Here is a 20,179-nt window from a genome sequence, read left to right on the forward strand (position 1 = left end):
GTTTGCCATTTTAAATGAACTGCAAAATTTATTACAGTGGTTTGCTCCTGACAAGGAAGTTGGTAACCTTCTGCCTGGGAAGAAAGGAGGAGGAGTGGGGAAGGGCAGGGATGAGAGGGAGGAAAGGATGTAAGAGACAGAGAGAGACACTTAAGGACACTTTTCAATTTCTGAAAATAAAATGTCTTTTACCTCCCAAAACATTTTCTCCAGTTAAGTTCACAAAAAGAAGAAGGTGAAACCGAACCACAGACTTCAGGAGGAAAATGCACAAACGTGTTAAAGCAGAGACAAACATGCTCTTTCTTCTGTGTCTAACAAGCTTCACAAACGGCGCGGTCCGGGCGCAGCCTCTGTGGCTCCTCAAGGCACCGGCTCTGCAGAGCTGCCCCTGGGCACGGGCACATCCCTGCCCTGGGGACACCCCTGAACAGCCCCGGCCGTGCTGCAGGACCCCCAGAGCCGGGGGCTGTGGGGCAGGGGCTGTGCCAGCCCCGGGGATGGGGCAGGGGCTGTGCCAGCCCCGGGGATGGGGCACAGGAGAGAGAGCACAGCTGAGACCGAGACAAAGCAACAGTGAGAGTCCAGCACGGCCCAGACTGGGGGGGCTGAGACCCCCAGTGCTCCCAGTCCTGTCTGTGAGCCCCGGCCCCACGAGAGAGGAACAGAGAGCTCTCTGCCTGTGGCATTGGCACAGTATTTGCTGTCCCCTGGGGACATGGCAGAGCGAAGGAGGGGGCCAGGAGGCCCAGCATGAAGTGCAGGTCAATCCTTATTCCTCCTTACCCACTCACTCAGCAGATAAATGCAGTGGGGGCACTGCAGAGCCCCCCAAGTTTCCCCGAGATCCTGGGCACGTGCTGGAGCTTGCACCTCCCTCCTGCCTGGCTGCTCTGCCCCCATACCTGTGGGCAGGAGTGAGCTGTGCTCCCCATGGGCAGCTCTGGGCTCTGGGCACTGCGGCTGCCACAGAACTCCTGCCTCCAGCACCAGCAGGCACCAGGAAAACGCACCTCAGCTGAGGATTCAGCACTGCCCATCCCTGCCTGCCCTGTCTTGGCCAGGGCAGCTTCAGGACAGAGCTGGCAGCAATTGGGACCCAGCATCTGCACCTTGGGGTCCTGGCACTGCTGCAAGGGCCTGACAGCTCCAGCCCAGCCCCTGCATTCTGTGTGGATTTCCTCCAGAAATCCACCACCTCTGTGTTCTCTAGTGCCTGGAGACACCTCAACCACCATAAAACCACAGCCTGGAGGGGTTTCACTTCCCCTCTCTCCTGCCCTGTGCACGAGGGGCCCTGAGACACGGGCAGGGTCGGGGAGGGATGGTGGCAGTCAAGAAACAGCTGGTGGAGGCAGCAGGAGAGGAGCAGAAATAGGAGAAAAGCCAGGACAGGCTTTCCCCTTCCTTGGTGCTGCTGAGCTGGGTTGGCAAGTGACAGGTTTGGGCACCGGGTGTGCAGCGGAGCTGGAGGGCAGCACTGCCGACGATGGGGCAGAGCCAAGCCACGGCCCTGCAGCCTCAGCTGTCCTTGCTGCGAACGAAACCTTCTGGGGCGTTTCCAATAGCAGAGGTTAAATAGCATCACTGAGGAAGGCAGGGTGGAGGCGGCGCTGCCAGCCCCGGGCACCGCTCCTGCCCCTGCAGGAGGCACTGGGGTGCTGCCGGGTCCTGCCGGCGGCCGCTCAAGTCCGCTTGGCGTGCAGCATCTCGATGAGGAGGTTGTTGCAGGGCACCTCCCCGCTGAGGTGCTTGTGGTACAGGTACTCCTCAGCCTGCAGGCTCAGCGCCCGGACCTCGGCCAGCCACAGCAGCAGCTGGCGGAACTTGTCCGTGGAGTGGGGGTAGTGGCACACCGTGTACTCCAGCAGCGCCGCGTTGGCCTTCTCCTGAGCATCCTTGGCCAGCGTGTGGTTCTCCAGGTACTTCACGTCTGCAGGGGGGAGGAGGGCATGAGATGGTGCCAAACTCACGGGTCTGCCCCATCTGTGCCTGCCCCCCAGGAGGGACCCACACTCCTGGGTCAATGTCCCTCATGCATGAAAACACAGTGCAGGAGGGGGCCCACACCCCGTCCCTACCCAGCCGTGGGCTCTCCATTCCTACCCTGCTGCCCAGGTCTTCCTGATGCTGAAGACAGATTCCAAACCCCCTGGCAGTAGGACTGGTGTCTCCCTGCCCCTACTGCCCAGGAAGCTGCAAAGCCAGAAGGTGTTGCCAGCTGTGCCAGCACATTGGGAGTCGCTGCCTCATCCCTCCTTAATTCCTGAAGGCCGAGGAAGCGGCTGAATTAATTCCCTGATAAACCTGGTCTTTCCAATGTGGCAACCAGGCTCACCAGCCTGGAAACCCTAATCCTCCACACCTCACCAGGGCCACGGCAGCTTCCCGTAATCCTGCTGCCAGCTCCGGTGCCAGCAGGGCAGTGACAGCTCAGCAGGCAGCGGCACCGAGGTGCAGGCAGGGCCAATCACCCCCGCACACAGATTTTGGTGGCTTTAGGAACCAGTGCTGGGCACTGCCCCATCACCACCTGCAGCTGCACACAGCCACGGTCCCACTCACCTGCCCAGCACAGACCTCACTGCCACCCCTGGCACGGCCCACCCAGGGCAAGAGGATTCAGTGGATTCACTGTGCAGGACGAGGCACTTGGGAGCAGTGCCTGGGTCACAGCCCCTCTGGCTGTGCTGCACACAGACCCCAATGTGCCAAATTCCCACTCACCGCCTGGAAACGGGGAAATCTGGGCACAGGGGCTGGCCGGGCAGCTGGGATCTGGGGCTCCCTTGGAGGGATCGAGGCGCCCAAGGCTGCTGCAGCCCAGCCAGGGTCAGAGCCGGGAGCGGAGTGTGGGGGGTCCCTGGAGCCCCAGGGAGGGGAGGGGAGGCACAGCACAGCCGGGGGCCGTGAGCCCCCAGGGAGCCCCACCCGGGCCATGCCCACGGCCACGGGCACTGCGGGGGCAGGCACAAAGGGCACAGGTTGTGCCAATTTGCAGCGGATCAGATCACCCTTCCCTTTTCACTCTGACAGCGCATTTGCTCCTATTGTCTCCTGCTACCCGGGTTGTTGTTATGAAATCTCTTTATCTGCATAAGGTTATTGTGCATGTCATTAAAAAAAAGAAGTTATATTGATAAATGTCAAATCTATCCCCTGAGTTGGCTCAACAATAGCTAGTTCTACTCGATGAACTCACCTGGTTCTCTGAAAGACCCTATTCACTGTTTAATTGAATATTTGAATAATCTTTTCATTCCTGCAAGGAATAAAGAATGTTGTCCAAATAACATTGACTCACTTCATTTAGAGACACTGCAGCAGTTGCAAAGACTGTCCTGTGACAAAGCCTCCCATCACACATACAGATATGCCTGGGATTATTTCTATGCCCTCAAGTGTTCTTCCTATTCACAGCTCCTTTTGTTTGGGAGAAGCTGCTGATAAATTGCAAACGCTTAAGGGAATGTGGGCTATAAAAGCCTCTCTTCCTCCCCTCCCCAAGAGTAGCTGCTTCATGAATGTAAGTCATGAAATCGAATGATAGGTCAATCCATTAAGGCTCTATTAAGCCCTTCTGTAGAACAAAGCTAACCTGTGCCGTCCTCATAAATATTGCTATTTTGAGAAGCCCTAATTTTAATTAAATCTCTTTACCTGCTCAGGAGAGAAATCTATTTAGAACTCAAATGGCAGCTCTTGTGAACAGGGCTTGGCTTTGACTGTGCTGTGGCAGAGTGGTAAATGTGGAAATTCTCTTGTTAAAGGCAATTACATCCTGCACATAATACACAATCCCGTCCTCTACAGCTGAGCCTACGAAGGGCAAATTACTCCAAGTGAGCTCTGCAATATGGAGAGAAAAAGTTGCATTTGGGGCAAAATGATGTATGGGAAAACACAGCTTTTGGATTCTACGCCTTCCCCGAAAGCCGCAGCTCTAAGGAAGCCATCGGGGGGGACACTGCTCCTGCTCGCTGTGCTGTGCCATGCCAGGGGACACGGGGGAACCCGGGCAGCACGGGGGGATCCGCGGGGCAGCAGCCGGGGAAGGTCCCGGCTCGGCCCCCCCGGCTCGTTCATTTCCCAGCCTGGGCACTGTTTGTGCCACACTTATCACTGCTCGGGCAGCGATTTATCGTCTCTCGTTTCTCTGCGTTTCTAAACAGCTCCGGGCAAAGGAAAGCTGAGGGAGGAGATGCTGCAGCTGCAGGACGGGAGAGCGGCGCGGCTCCCACCGCCCGTGCCTGGCCGGACCCCGCGGGCGCGGAAGGGCAAACACAGAGCCGAGGCAGGGACAGGGACAGGCGGGATGGGGACAAGGACAGGCGGGATGGGGACAAGGCTGGGGACGGCCACAGCTCTGCCACAGGCGGCGGTGGGCTCACGGTGGGCTCAGGGTGGGCTCACGGTGCGCTCACGGTGGGCTCAGGGTGGGCTCACGGTGGGCTCAGGGTGGGCTCAGGGTGGGCTCAGGGTGGGCTCACGGTGGGCTCAGGGTGGGCTCACGGTGGGCTCAGGGTGCGCTCACGGTGGGCTCAGGGTGGGCTCAGGGTGGGCTCACGGTGGGCTCACGGTGGGCTCACGGTGCGCTCACGGTGGGCTCAGGGTGGGCTCACGGTGGGCTCGGCCGGCACACGGCTCCCAGGGGCAGGAGCTGTGCCCGCCAGGCGCGTTCCGGCCCTGGCACAGCGCTCAGGGCTCCGCTGTTATTTAGTCTGGGCCAGGCGGGAGCTGCGCCGACCGCCGGCTCCGGGCTGAGCCTAATCGGGGGATTAGCCCGGTGCCCGGGTCGCTGACGCACGGCCGCAGATACCGGCCCTGCCCGCCCGCCCCTGGCAGCCAACACACCCTGTTATCGCAGCCGTATCAGCGCCCGTCCCCTGCCCGCTGCCATGGGCCAGCGACCAAAACAGGCTCCGCTTGGCCGGAGGGGTGACAATGTCCCTGCAGCTGGAGCAGAGCCCGGCCCCGCAGCGGGAGACGTTTTGTGTCCCGGGACAAGAGAGGGGACGGGCAGGTGCCAGCTCGCCATCCTGCTCCTCGCTAACAGCCCCTCTGTGGCCATCCTGCTCCTCGCTAACAGCCCCCTGTCGCATAGCTGGACCCCGGGCTGTGTGTGCCCCTCCAGCCCCAATGCCAGCCGGGCTCCCCGCAGCGGCTGCCCCAGTGCCCCCAGCTGCACTCACCGAGGCTGAAGAGGATGAGGAACTTGAGGCAGACGAATTCGTGCCGGTCCACCTGGAGCGAGTGCAAGTGCAGGACGAGCTCCTGTGCCCGCAGCACCAGCGTGTTCAGGATGGAGCCGGCCTGGGCTGCGATGGCCGACATGTCCACCTGCCAGGACAGGGGTGGTGGCATCAGCTCGGGCAGCCCGTCCCCAGCCCCACCACAGCCTGCTGCAGGGCACCTCAGTGGGGCAGAGCCAGGTCCAGCCCTGAGCACTGACTGAGAAGTAGGGGTGTCAAAAAAGACTGATGGGTGGAATGGGAACACCATTTAAAACAGGGGGGCCTCACAGGGTGCTGGAATTGTAGGCACTGCATCTCCAAAAGCCACCTCCAGGGAGGGAAGGGGCCCCTCCTCCCATCCCACCACTGGCAGTACGGGTGCGGCTATTGGTCTCTCCATTATTCTCCAGAACCAGGAGCTGTGTGGCAGGATGGGACAGGATGGGACAGGATGGGACAGGATGAACCTTCTGCACAAGCAGACCCAAAGTGTAACAACACCACCTGCCTGCCCTATGCCCTGTGCTGAGTTGGCCACACTGGGACAAAAGAAAGAAGTCACTTCATTTCCCCACTCAGCCCCTGCCCATCCCCACTGCCCCTCCACAGCACCACCACAGTCCCAGAGGCTGTTTCTCACCTCCTGGCCAGTGACCAGCAGCACGCTGTGCTCCTTGCCATGCTGCAGCTGTCGGTAGATGTGGTCAAACACCAGCAGCTCACTCCAGCAGTTCTGCAGCAGCTTCATCTGGTCACCCACCTGAAACAGAGCGGGACTGACCCCACCGTGCTGCAGTGCACAGCACCCACCCTGGGCCTGGCAGGCATCCCATGGGAGGGGCTGTCCCCTGGGGTGAGCACGGATTGCTGGAGCTGCACCCCAGAAAGGGGGACCCTGGGCTGGAGAAGAGGAGATGGGCAGGTGGCTTTGCAGAGCTGGCTTCAGAGCAGCTCAACATGTTTCAGTGGCACTTGCAGGCTCTTATCAGTACGGGTCTTCCCCCAGCAGGCACAACCTCCTCAAATTGCACACAAATTTTAACAAAGTGACTGCGGGAGGGACACGCGGTGGCTGCACAAAGGGCCTTGTGTCCAGACAGCCCCTCTGGATACTTTAAAATGAAAGAAGGCAGTGCCCATCCTGGACTCCCTGGCCAGCAGGGCAGCTGGGGGGGCAGCAGGGCCGTGGGGGAGCCGCCGGGCGCGGGACATCGCTGTGCCCTGCAGCTGCCAGCCCGGCCCTGCCCACGCACCCACGCACGCACTTGTGCCCACGTGCACTTGTGCCGCTGTGTGTGCCCAGAGAAACACCTGGGACCGTCCCTGTGAGGGGCTGGAGCCAGGACACCGGCTGGAGGGGCCCCCAAAGGTCTCACAGGGCACCGGGGACTGCGGGCAGCAGCAGGGACTGGCGGGATGAGCTGCCAGTGCCAACAGCTGCTTTTGGAAGAACTAAAAGGCCCCAGAGCTGTGGCACGCTGCCTTCCCCACTGTCCTGCCAAGAAACACCACGGGTCACTGGCTTCATCCCCTCAACACTGCTCTCCACTGAACCCCAACTCATTTCCACAAAGAACTGAACTCCTGCCCTGCCCGCACTCCCCTCTGCTGCGGGGCCAGTGTAGGGAAAGGTTGGGATTACGGTACTGCCTCCACCACCGCCCCGAGGAGCAAATGCAGTGCCAGCAGCCCAGCTCTGCAGGGCCATTGTGCTCCCCGTTAATAGAGGGAAGACAGATGCAGCATCACAGGGCTGGATAATGCCCTCGTTCTGCTGAAGAGGCTGCAATAAACCCACTCTGGGAGATTGCAAAAGGAATAGAAGCCAGATGAGAAAGAGCTTTATGGTCTCAGAGCTGGCACTCCCCGTGAGCCGCCGGGATTTGTCTCTCAAGGGTGGTGGGTGGCCAGAGCCGGGCGTGTGGCAGCACAGGGAACGAGATGGGGTGGGAAAGCAGTGACAGTGGCTGGGCTGGGCACCACTCCTGCCTGCCTGCAGGGTCGTGGGCACTGTGGCTGGGCTGTGGCATTGCTCCTGCCCACTTATGGGGCTGTCCCTCATCCCCCAGCCGGTGTAGCTGCAGCCATTCGTGGCCCAGCACTTCAGAGCATGAGGCTCCTGGTCAGCTGCTCGACAAAACCCTGGGGAAAAGCTCATTGTGCACTGAACCCAACTGGAGACTCTCTGCACCCGTGGTGACCCCTGCCAGCGGGCGAGTGGCCGGCTGTGGCGGTGGCCAGCCCGAGCAGGGAGCTGGGGCCAGCCCAGCTGCAAGATCCCGGCCGGTGCCGAGTGCCTCTGCTCTGGCTCAGTCACGGTGTTGTTTTGGAAGTTCTTTCCTGTGCCTCATTCCTGAGCGGGATGAGCTCCAGAAGAGACAGACAGAAGGTCTTGCCTTGAAAACTATTCTAAAAAATCAGCTTTTCCAAAGAAAGCACCTCAACAATTTTGAAATCTTATTTTCTTCCTTTAAAAATTGCTAATCAGCTTCTCCCAGACTCTGAGGGGTGTTTGGTTCCCCCCGTGAAGCCCCTCAGCAGCACATTTCACCCTTCATGGCTGCTGCAGGGCTGTTCCTTTGCCAGCGTGCTCCGATGTGCCGCGGAGCTTCCTGGGAACGTCGCAGTGCACCAGAGCCACATGGCCATGGCATGGGGGAATGTGCCTGGGGTCACGATGGGCTGGGCTGGGGGCTCCATGGGTCAGTCAGAGCTGGCTGGGGTACGTGGGGTTGTCCCCAGCACCAAGCTGGGTGTCCCCATGCCCGGCTGGGTGCAGCGGGCACCCCCCAGCCCCGCTCCAGCACTGAGGCTCTGCTGCAGGGGCTCAGCCTGGGGGCACCGGGGACACCCCGCCCTGGCCTGGCCTGAAGGAGCAGGGGGCTGCTAATGGAGGGACTCAGAGGCAATCAATCCTCCCAGCCAGGCGGCAGCACACACGCTCCCCGGTAAAAGTTAAGCAAAGGATCTTCCTCTTTTAATGTCAAGGCTTTTCCTCGGAGTGCTTTATCAAAGGCCTGATGCAAGCTGTCTTTGAGAGGCAATCCTTATCTTTTTTCAAAGTGAGCATTTAACCCATATCCAAAACACGTGGTGAAACCCTCCCCACACTGGAAGAGCAATCCCTGCTGGGCTGCAACCCACAGAAAATGCAATTCTCCATGGGAAGGGGTCTGGGATGGTGCTGGGAGGGAGGCAGGGCATGCAGAGGCAGGGATGGTACTGCCCAGGCACAGAGCTGCAGGATCTGCATGTGGGTGTAGTTTTAAATCTTCTGCAGCCTTCCCTGTGGGTTCATAGGTACAAGGTGAGGGAGCCCCTGCAAGTGCTGGGGCTCTCCAGAATGTGCTCAGGCCACGCAGGGATGGTGCAGCCCCACAGCGCTCACTGCTCCCTGCACGGCTGGTTCAGGGCAGCCCCACCTCGGGTACCACAGCTTTAGGAAGGAGAGTGCCCCACCAGCAGCTCTTCTTTGGCAGGAAGCCCTGAGCTGGTGCCAGGACATCCATCCCCAGCCACGGGCCCAAGCAGCACGCAGATGCCCTGGCCTGCCCTCCGGCTCTAATCCCATATCTCAGGTGCAGGATTTGCCCCACAGCCCTCTGGCACGTGTGTGGCACATGTCAGCACCCCAAGCAGCCCCAGCAATTACTGAGTGCAAGCAGATCCTATCATCTTGGCTACTGAGAAGTGTGAAAGTGGATTGGTGTCCACCAGCCACCCGCAATGGAAAACCCGCACACGTCCAAGGTGTTAATGGTCAGTGCAAGTCCCCATTGCCCTGCCCAGATACCACCACGATGTAAATCTTAAAACAAATAGCCACCAACAGCTGCGTGGCCAGGCCAGGATCCCATCCCCTGATGGCTCCCAGGCTGCTGCAGCCCCGGCTGCACGGGCACCACGGCTCTGCGGGCAGGGCTGAGCTGCCCGGGGCGCCACAGGCAGGGCAGCGTCACATTTCCCCCAGTGCATGGGATGCTAAACATTGCTGCAGCATCCACCACCAGAAGGAGATTTTAAATCTGCCAAAAAACACCCTGGCCATTGGCCAGGAGATGGGGTCAAGATGACCCACATGTTAAAGGCAGAGAAGCAATTGACTGCAAATAGGCTTTGTCATGGCTCTGGGATCTCTAAGCACAGCTGAGGGAGAGCAGCCCAGCAGACAGACCCAGTGACCACAGGGACCCCTGGGTCTGTGGGAACAGTGCTGCCCTCAGCATCCCCACATCCCTGGAGCTTGCCTGTGGATGGAAGGGTAGTTTGCCCCAGGCCCTTGGCACAAAAGGGCTGAGGAAGGGGTCGGCACCATCCCACCACCCTGTGGCTGTGCCGTGCCCCTTTGGTGGCGCAGGGACCCACTGCACACCCAGCCCAGCCTGGCCTTCGGGCTGGAACCATGGCAATTTGTTTAACATTCCTGGCTGCTCATCCCAATCTAAAGGTCACTGCAACCCTGTGTTCACGATATTGATATGTAGGTATGGCAGTGACACCTATATAAACCAGGCTGTGCAGGACGTGTGTGCATAAACCACACCAAAACCAGACACAATGTGAGCGTGCAAGCACGCGTGCGTGCGTGCACATCCTCTGTCTCCATATACATATAAAAAAATTACATCTGAAAGGACAAAGTTGCCTGAGACTCACAACCCAACAAAATATATTTCACCCCCGGCCTATATTTTTCTTCCTGAAAAGATGCTGCAAATCTTCCCTCAGTCCTGACACATCTCATCTAGACTCAGTTAAAGTTCGTATTTATGGGCGTCAGAGCTGACCTCTCCCACCTCCGCCCGCGCGGCCTCGCGCCGCGGCTGCCTGGCCGGCCCTCGATAAACAGGCGGGCCCCCAAATCCCCTCTGCCGAGCTGCGTTATTAGTCTTGCCTCCGAAGGCCAGCGCAGTCCGTAATTCTCCTCCTGGTGACACGAGATGAGCGCCGCGACATCAGTCTCGCGGCGGATTGGCATGGGGACCCTCGTTTGTCAGTGGCAGACTGACAGAATTACTGGCCCTTAAATGAAACGATATATCTGGGAAGTTAAATCTGTTTTCAATCCCACTGCCCCGCGCCTGCGGGCGGACGTGGCGTGCGAGCCGATGTCAAGAGGCCATTAGCCCCTGGCCCCCCTCCTTCCCCGGGGGCAGCGGTGGAGCCAGGGGGGCTCTCCCCAGTGTCTCCCAGCTCAGCCACCACGCCAGGAGTGTGGAGAGAGCAAAGCACCGTTCTGGCCCTCGGCAGATTGCTAGGGTGGGAATGGCAATGGGAATGGGAACAAGACTGGCCAGCTCCAGGGAAAATTGCTCCCATTGTCCCCAGGCGGGTGCCAAAGGCTCATCCCAACCAGGCATGAGCCAGCACTTCCCCATGTCCCTGAAATTTTGCTCCTTCCTCTCCAGCTCCCTGTGAGGCCCCGGGGAGAAGCCAGGTCTCTGCTAAGAGCCCTGTGGAAAGAGCATGGTGGTGCTGGGCAAGCTCAGGCAGGGCAATCCACGATGGGTAATCTGCCCACACCTCCCCTTCTCACCTGCCTGCACCTCCTCCCATGTAGTGCCAGCCTGGCACAGTGCCCTGGAGTGGTGTCCCAGCACGGTGCCTTTCCAGCCTGGATCCTGCACTGGGACAGCCAACAGCCCTTCCCTGCTGGGGCTGGGGACCATCACCTTCACACAGACCTTCCTGGGGATGGAGAGGGCTGCTGGCAGCTCTGCCCTGAGGAGCCCCATGCCACCAGCGGGGACTGCTGGTGCCATCGATCCTGGAGATGTTCCTCTGTGCTGGCTTTAGGGCAGAGCCATAAACCCTGCACTAGCAGGAGTTCATCTACCCCCCAGCAGCCGCTTGCTGTTATGTGCCAGGCAGGAGCAGGAATGAGGATTCAAGTTCTCAGACCTGCTCCTGCTTCCCACTGGCTGCTCTCTCATGCCTCAGCAAAAGCCTCTGCCCTGGCTGGGGAGGATGAGCCGTGTGGGGTGGGCAGGGGCAGCCCGGGGTAGGGGCACCGAGGGCACCGGCACCTCTGCTCCATGCTGGGGCTGGGAGCTGCCTGGGGCTCTGTGCACAGGAGGGAGCCAAGGATGGCCATGCCTCGCTCTCCCTGTCCCACTGGAGCCAGGGTGGGCTGTGCATCCTGCAGTCCCCGGCCCTGGCAGATGCTGGGAATGCATCACAATCACCATGTGGATAAGGCAAACACTTGTGCCCCCAGGATGTCAGCGATGGATGTGGGCACCTGCTGAGCCCTGAACCCCCTGTACTGCACATGGCAGGGCAGCTCTGGTACCAGCTCTACACCTGGTAGCTCTGCCCAGGTGAGGCCTGTGGCACTGCCATCCCCCTCAGAGTCCCACGGCAGGAGGAGCACCCGCCAACACCGATTCACACAGGAACAGCCTGTTTTGGTGGCACAATCACGCTGACAATGGAGTTACAAGGCTACACAGCTATACAGCTGGGAATTGAACTTACACTGTTTACAATATCTCCTGCAAAACAACAACCACCCTGTTCCCAAAATCCAGGCTGGACACTGATATGATTGAAACAAGCCCAACCCACCCCCACAATGCCATTTCCTGACACTGTTCTGAACGACAGGGGCTATTTTGAGCCACGAGCCTAGGCCACACTTAGCCCCACGGCACCCATGGCACAGGGAAGAGCCTGGTCCTGTCCTACAGGACAGTCCCACTGGAAGAAAGTGATTTTGGCCAAAGCTAGGCAGCACAATCTCATGCTGGAAACACAAGAAAGCACCTGAGTCTCATCACAGCTGCCCCAGGATGTTGTTCTCTGGGTTTTGGCCATGTTGCAAAATTTTCTCTCCCATTTTTGCAGTTTGGGATCTTAGGTCAGCCCAGAACATGAATGGAAAATTTCTGAAGACTTGGCAAGGTGTGCAGGATGGCAGAAGCTGCTCCAGCCCTGCTGACTCTCCCCTGGCCACAGTAAATGCTCAGGGACATTTGCTAGAAGGGATGTCTCGGCAGGATGGAGGTCAGCTCCGTGTCCCCCAGCCGGGCACACTCGTGGGCTGCTGGCAGCAGGCACCACGGCTCTGGAGCAGGCTCGGGCTGCCCCTGCTGCCTGGTGCTAACAGGACCCACCTGACCACATCGATTTTCCTCCTAAAGGCAGGGGAGAGAATTGTCTCAACTATAATTCCTCAACGTTACATTTTTCAATTATGTCTTGAGCTTGACACCACAGTCACTCTGGCGGCGATTGCCTCAACACCTGCCCCCGCCGTGATGAATCTGAAATCATTAGCCCCACACGACAGTGGGATCGCTTCGGCATCGCAGCCGGGCCCCGGCACCTCCAGTCCTGCAGGGAGCTGGAGCAGGACTGGCACGTGCTAACAGATCTGCAGTGATGGCCCCATGCTCATGCCCACGGGTGTTTCCCCGTCCTCACAACATTTCACCCTCAATCCTGCCCACAGCCACATCTCGTCCTCACATCACGGCAGCCTCAATCCTGCCCGTCCCCCGTTGTCCCCCCAGAGCAGCGCCCATCCCACTGGCAGGTCCTACCTCCAGCTCCTTGAAGAAGATGCAGCTCCGTGCCCACTCCACGATGGAGAAGAGGGTCTGGTCGGCCATCTTGCACATGAGGCCGAAGGTGCTGAGCTTCTCGTGCCGGCCTTTGCCCTGCTCTTGCTGCAGGCAGGACAGTATCCGTGCCTTCACCTGGGCCTCGTCGGGCTCCAGCTGCAGCAGCTTCAGGATGACCTCGGGGATGTCGGGGGGAGAGCTGCTGGGGTAGGTCTCTGGGTACATGTAAGCAGGCACGGCCTCATGGGCATTTGTGTAGTGGTCGGGGTACTCGGACTTGATGGTGCGGTTGGGGAAGGAGGGGTAGTGGTAGCCGGGCAGCGGCGCGTGGCCGGGCACCGTCATGCCCAGGGAGGGCGTCCCGTAGGGGCTGCGCTCGTAATCCACGGGCGTCAGGGCGGCCGGGTTGGGCGGCAGGGTCTTGGACATGGCGTGGATGCTGTGGATGGTGGAGGACAGGCTGTAGTCACTCTGCACAGGGGACATGATCTGAGGCACGGTCTCCAGCTTGAAGCTGTTGGCTCGGATCAGAGCTTTCTTCTGCTGCTTTAAGGCACGGTCCCGCTTGTACATGGGTCCAAACTTGTTCCTCCCTCCACGCATCCGGTCTGCACGGACAGCTGGAGACAGAGAGAGTGCAGAGACTGCAGTGAACCCACATGGAGAGAGGCCCGGCCTCCACAGGGCACAGAGAAAATGTTGGCGGACATGACTTAGTAGCAAAAAGGGTTTGGGGGACACTGGGAAAACCTTCCCAGAAAGCTGACAGAAGATTGTGTCACTCCCAGCCCAGCCAATGTCACCCTCAGAGTGTTTGGGGATTGCAGGAAAGGAGGAGACATTTGGCTTTCACTACAAAAGGAGGTGGGGGGAAAAAGCAGCTTTCACTCCCTGTGGGTTGAGGGGACAGCCCTTAAAGCCTGAGCAAAGGAGGGGATTTGACACTCCCTTTAGTTTTAACAACCCGTGTCACTGGACCAGCCCTGGGATTTCTTTGTCTCCGCAGAGCTGGGACCCCACAGTCCCCTCAGGACCCTGGTTGTCTCCATCCAGGCTACATGTGCTACTTCTCAGCAGATCTCTGCCTTTTTCGGGCAGCAGGGCTGGCAGGTCGCAGTGGGTGCACTTCACCTCACTGGCCTCGGGCAGGAGGTTGCCAGCCCTGGGGGTGCCAGCCTGCCAGCCGTGGGGGTGCCAGCCCTGGGGGTGCCAGCCCTGGCGAGGGCTCTGCTGGAGCATCCCGCTGGCAGAGTCCCTCTGACGGCTGCAGCAAAGCAGATGTTCCCACCAAACCAAGAAGCCCCAAGGATCTGCCAAGATGCCAGGGAGCAGGTGCCCCTCTGCAGAAGGAGCCTGTCCCCCTGCACTGCCTTGCTGCGCTCCGGGGCTGCTGCCCGGGCATCTCCTCGGAGCAGCCCCGGATCGCTGGAAGGCAGCGGAGGAGTGCGCCGGCGAGAACAGCCCGCAGTGAGCATCAAAGGCAAACCCCCTCTGCTATCTTGTGTTCCCGCTGACAGCCAGCGGCTCTTGCTTTGCCTCTCAGCTGTTACCTCTGCCTTTCTTTCGCCTGCTTATCCCGGGGCTCACAGCCAGCCCCCCCGGAGAGCTGGAGCACCTCCCCAGCGCTCCCAAGGCAGGCTGGAAAGGCGGGAGGGTGGCCGGGAGCAGCAGCATTTCCAGGACGAGCAGGAATGTGCTCCCAGGAGAGCCGCCCTGGCTTCCTCCCTCATTCTTTATTCATGAAAACAGCATCTCGCTGGGAGCGGGCTGCCAGCGGCAGCCTCTGAAGAGAGGGGTGCTGTGTCCCCGCTCCCGAGAGCTGTCCGGGCCAGCTCCTGACTCGGGTCCGAGGGAGGTGGCCACACTCAGGCGTGTGCACAGCCCAGCCCGGGGCTCACACAGGCAGACAGGCTGACAGCCCGCGCTGGCACAGGCAGGTCTGGTAGCCCTGGCCACAAACCCCAGAGCCAGAGCACACCAAAACCCAAATCTCACACCCACTCGAAGTGATGTTATCCCACCACTGCTCGAGGTCGAGCACAGCGACGCCCAGAGATCACATCCCAAAGCAAACCCCTGCGACCCTGGGCAAGGGTGCTCAGACAGAGACCCTCCTAGGGCTGCCTGCACCCCCGCACACAGCGAGAGGTGCTCACAGCCTGGTCTCACAAGCCCTCCACAGGCAACTGCATATACCTCCTCCCCTCTCCCAGCAAGAACACAAAGGGAGAAAAGGCCTTTTAATTCCCTCCTGCTCTGCTTTTCCTGCTATTTGTGCTACACTTGGGATTGGGAGCAACTTGCCATTTGCTGTGTCCCAGCTGACAGCCGAGAGAAAACGATGCATCCTGACCTTCAGGGCAAGGGGGGCTCAAGTGGAGCCACCCAGGAAGTGCCTGCACCCCCACAACGACCCCAAAACCATCTGCAGGTGACTCCCGAGCCACAAACCCACACGGCGGCAGGAGGGGTCTCCAGCACCCTGCAGCCCCCCTCCCTTCCCACTTGCACTGCCTTGCCTGCTCTCATCCCTGTGCAGAGCCCTGGCTGCGGCAGGCTGCTGGCCAGGCTCTGCCTCCCTTTGGCCACCTTTCTTTGCCTGGGCAGGAACACGAAAGGTGCCACGGGTAGTGCCTGCAGGGTGCCCAGGGCTGTGGGCAGCCTTCGGCCAGGGCTGTGCTTCTCCTCTGGGCCACCTCCCTTCAGCCACTTTGAAGGGTGCCTGTGTCGACACTGTCAATCCCCTCCCAAAATCAATCACCTCGAGGTTGCTGTTGTCCTGTGGACCTATAGACTCACCTCCAAAGCATCACCTCAGATACTGGGGGTTGAAAAAGCTGGTCTCTTTTTTACTACAAAAGAGACGATTTCATGGGAATATTGCCCTTGGCTGGGCGATTTTCTCGTCTGCCCAGCTCTGCTGAGGAGCCAACAGCAAGAAAACGCACACGGAAAGGCTGTTGGGACAGCTCTGGGACTAAAGCACCTCCACATGTACACGACAAAAACTGCTGGAAAGGGACAAATTGAAACCATGCATTCTCGCTCCGGACACCCCAAGCACTGTCCCTGCCCGTCTGCCGTGGGTCTCCAGCCCCTGCGCAGCGCCCAAATCCCCTTGCGACATCGATCAAAACAGCCAGAGCATGCAGCGAGGGATTTAGGGCACCAGTAACTCCAGCCAGGGAGGAGAGTGGAACTGGGATCTGTTTTGGAAGGCAGCCCACGCCGGGAGCTTGCAGGGGCTGAGTTTGCAGCTCGATGTTGTGTCTCACTCCTGCGCTCCTGCTCGCAGCTCCCAGCCCGCTCCCGAGCAGCGGCCGCCCGGCGGAGCGCGGAGCCCGTTCCGATCCACCGCGCGGTGCCCCGAGCAGCGAGCCCGGCCCGAGGGGCTCAGCCGGGCCACGGCCAGGCGGGAGGGCTCAGCCCACTGCCACCCCTGCAAAACGCAAACGATTTCAAGCGCGATGTGGGGAGGGGGCGGCTGACTCTGGGGTGGGGGGCTCCTTCTGCCTCTGCTTTTGCTCTGCCATCCGTGCCAAAGACCCGTCCCCTCAAATACGTTTCGTTGCCGGATGCCGAGCACTGCAGAACCCGCAGCACGGGCTGCCGGGGCCCGACTCTGTGTCGGGATCCTCTGCGCCGACATCAGAGAGAGGCGGCGGCTGTGGGGCTGGAATCGTCCCCCGGGGGTCAGAAATCCGTTATACTAAATGTCACCGAGAGGAAAAATATAATTCCTGGTGGGTCTGCGGCAGTTTTATTGCGATCCCCATAATTTTTAGCGTTTTTCCTTAAGTCTCGGCTTCTGGAATTATGTGCTTAAGGAAAATACTAATTTATTTGCTATTTCCCAACCTTCCTGCCAGCAAAAAAACAAAAATCCTGGAAAGTTGAAGCCGTAGCAGCAGGAACCCCGGGGAAACAAACAAAATGAAACAAGGAAAAGAAGGAGACGACGCAAGAAAACGATTTTTTTCTTAACTTGGGAGGAAAAAACGGAATCGAAGCGCCGGCGGGACTGACCGGCCCGGGGAGGTGGCGGGGACAGCGCGCCCGGTCCCGGCACTGCACAGTCCCCGCACAGTCCCGACCCAGTCCCAGTCCCCGGCCCCGCCGCCCCCCGCCCGGGCTGTCCCTACCTTCCAGGCGCATCCCCACGGTGAGGCACTTCTGGAAGCGGCAGTAGGGGCAGCGCTTGCGCTGGGTCTTGTCGATCTTGCAGCTCTGGCTCTCGGTGCAGGTGTAGTGCTTGTTGTTCTGCACCGTGCGCTTGAAGAAGCCCTGCGGCGGCGATGCGGTGGGCACCGACACCGGCATCCCGGCACCGGCCCCCCGTCCCCGCCACCCGCCTTCGGCAGAGGCTCCCGCCGCGCTCGGGGCTCCCGTCGCGGCCGCGCTCCGCTCCCGCCAGCGGCCGCGAATCCGCCGCTAACGAAAACGGGCGAGAGAAGCCCCGCGGCCGGTCCCGCCGCCCCGGCCCCTGCAGAGCCCCCTCCCCGCTCCCTGCGGAGCCCCGGACCCCTCTTCCCCGTGCAGCGCTCCCCGCACAGCCCCGGCCCCGCAAGGCGCCGGTCACGCACAGCCCCGGCCCCGCTTCCCGGCCCCGCACGGCCCCGGCTGCGCTTCCCCAGCCCCGCACGGCCCCGCTCCGCAGCCCCGGTCCCGCAGAGCCCCGGCCGGTCCTACCTTGCAGCTCTCGCAGGTGAGGAGCCCGTAGTGGTACCCGGAGACCTTGTCCCCGCAGACCGGACACAGCTCGTCCAGGTCCTCATCATAGGAATAGTCCATCCCCTCCGGCGGCCCTGCTGCGGGACGAGCCGCGGTCAGCGGGACGGGATGGGACGGGGAAGGGGACGGAGGGCGGCCCCAGCCCCGGCGCTGGGTGCGGACCGGGAGTGGGCGCGGTGGAGACCGTGCGGCAGGTGCGGGAGCCGGAGCTCTTTATAGCGCCTGGAAGAGCATCTCCATGTTGGTGCGGGCTCACGGCCAGCCCCCCGGGGCTGGGGAACCTCCTCTGGGAGAGCGGGCGGCTCGCGGCGGCGGGGACGGGGCGGGGGCGGAGGGACCCGCCGGCCCGGGGAGCGGGGACACCGCGGCCGGGCTGGGGAGCGGCTCGGCCAGGCCTCGGCAGCATCAGGGATCCCCCCAGGGACTCCCCCAGGGACAGGCAAGGGGCACCGCTCTGCAGGAAGGGACGCGAGACCCTCCTTGCTCCCCCACACTATCTGTGGGGAAAAAGTCCCCCAGCCTCTCCGGAGGGTCTGGCCTGAGAGAGGCAGGACCTGCTGAGAAGCAGGAATCTTGGGGCTGGAGCAAGATTCACCAGTCTGGGCAAGAGCCTGCTCCGCTCGGTGCACAGCCCTGGACCACCAGCTTTGTGAGAAAATACCAACACCCTCCACCAGCTGCCCCTGCAGCCCAGGGAGAGCTGCGTGGGGAACACTGGGGTGTGCAGCTACTCCTGAAATCTCCTCTGGGGCCACCACTGAGGAGATGAGTTTGGACCTAGCACTGGCCATCCCACCAGGAGCACCCACTCCCAGTGGTGTCCTGGTCTGCCTGTCAGACAGCGGGTATTGAATCAGTGCTTCACAATTAGGGTTTCTTGATGAAATGTTCTATGACAGCAGCAGATCAGCACAGGAGCACCCCAGCTCCCTGCATGCCCTGTTTATCAGGATGCCCCCAGGCCCCGGCCCCGGGATTTGGCTATGGGGAGCTGGAGGCTCCAGCTCTGAGCCAGACCCTGGAGCTGAGCCTGTCCTGCAGGGCTGACCCTGAGTCAGGGTGCAGAGCCTGTCCCAGCACGGTGGGAGCCTGCTGCCAGCACAGCAGCACTGGGGCCCGAGGATCTGGGTACCTGGAGCCCGGCACAGCTGAGGACTGAGCTGCCGGCAGTGCCCCGCAAAGGAAAGGCACGGCTGACGGCACCACGCGGCTGATCCTGCCAGGCTGACCCTGCATGGCTTGTCTTGAAGGGCTCATCCCACAGATCTCATCCCACCTGGCTCACCCCTCACTCTCACCCCACACGCCAGCTGCCCACGGGTAGGAAGCAGCGCTGGCAGGGAGGGTGGCAAACAGGAAACGGGCTCAGCGGAGCATCACAGCAGAGCCACCAGGAATGGAGCCCGGGCTAAGAATAGCAGCAGAGCGGTCTGCAGCGCGGGCCAGCCGCTGCTCGGCTGGGAAGGAGCGCTCCCACCCCGGCCGAGCCCCTCGGCCAGGACCCCCACAGTCGCCACGAGCTCCTGGGGGAGCTGCCAGGCAGCCACGGAGCAGGACCTGCCGCTCTGGAAAAGGAGCCCGGGAGGGGCTCTGAGTTGGAAGAACTGAGCAAACTGCGAGGAACAAAAGCAACCCAGGGTGAAGGTTGTGATCCTTGCCAGCGCGGGATGGGGACAGGGCACAGGCTCGGCCAACCCCAGGAGTCAAGGGGTCCCAGATGCTTCCCATGCCCGCCAGGGCGTGGAGGCTGCCTGTGTTCCTATGGGCAGCTCCCAACCCTTGGGTGACCAGGGACCCCCAGGCACCACCAGCTGGGCTCCCAGAGCCCCTCAGCAGCCTGATCTGTCATTTCTGAGCAGCAGCGTGGCCGCAGGGCCAAGGCTGTGGCGAGGCCTCGCTCTGCTGCCCGTGATCTGCAGAGCCGCCATCCCCACGCCCGCTGACGGGGACGGGACGGGAAGCGGAGGCCCACACACGACTCCTGCTTCCTCGGCAAGCCCTGCCGCATCCCCAGCTCCGGCCTTGGCTGCCACCATGCCGGGGAATGGCGGCCGTGGCTGGGAGATGGCTGGGATGGGGACTGGGTTCCCCCCACGGACACGTACTCACCGCGAGGCGGCTGCACGGCTGCTGCGCGTGGGGCCGGCGGGTGGGAGAGCCTCGCTCGGCCACCGGCCAGGAGCTGTGACCCGAGGAGCCTCCGTGGGGTGTGGGTACCGCTGCCCTGCCCGCGGTAGGCTGGGGAATTTATGGGGACCTGCGTCTCTTGGGAAGGTGTTGGGGCTCTGGCTGCGCACACGCCGCCCCGGGCAGGACACCGGCCAATCTCCTCCCCATGGGGGCCAGGCTCAGCCAGGATGGACCCACTTCGGTGCCTTATTGGCTTCTGTAGCCACGTGACCATGATGAAAAACATCATAATTAAGCTACAAAACGCTGCCCATAAACTAGCATTAGAAAGTGACAGCAAAGATAAGTGGAACCCCTGCAGCAGATAAGGTGCCCCGGGAAGGAGACCCTGCAGGGAGGTGGGGGGCACCAGAGTGCCCCAGCACCCACGGCCACCCTGATTTATGGCCAAGGGCAGGAGGGAGGCGGCCGAGGGCACGGGGCAGGACACCTCTGGGAGGAACGCGAGCTCACCTCACC

At 61.1% G+C, this 20,179-nt stretch overlaps 1 protein-coding gene across 2 annotated transcripts; it reads right to left on the bottom strand.

Moving 5' to 3' along the window:
- Positions 1-14: 14 nt before the first annotated feature.
- Positions 15-19,873, bottom strand: NR5A1 (nuclear receptor subfamily 5 group A member 1). 2 transcript variants are annotated; one of them, NM_001076692.1, is given in 8 exon segments: positions 15-508; positions 538-1,933; positions 5,193-5,340; positions 5,875-5,994; positions 12,779-13,419; positions 16,942-17,083; positions 17,489-17,604; positions 19,640-19,805. In NM_001076692.1, coding segments are annotated over 6 exon segments (1,401 nt in total). In that variant the 5' UTR covers positions 17,591-17,604; positions 19,640-19,805; the 3' UTR covers positions 15-508; positions 538-1,685.
- Positions 19,874-20,179: the final 306 nt, after the last annotated feature.

Source organism: Taeniopygia guttata, chromosome 17 (assembly GCF_048771995.1).
Source record: "Taeniopygia guttata chromosome 17, bTaeGut7.mat, whole genome shotgun sequence".
Taxonomy (NCBI): Eukaryota; Metazoa; Chordata; class Aves; order Passeriformes; family Estrildidae; genus Taeniopygia; species Taeniopygia guttata.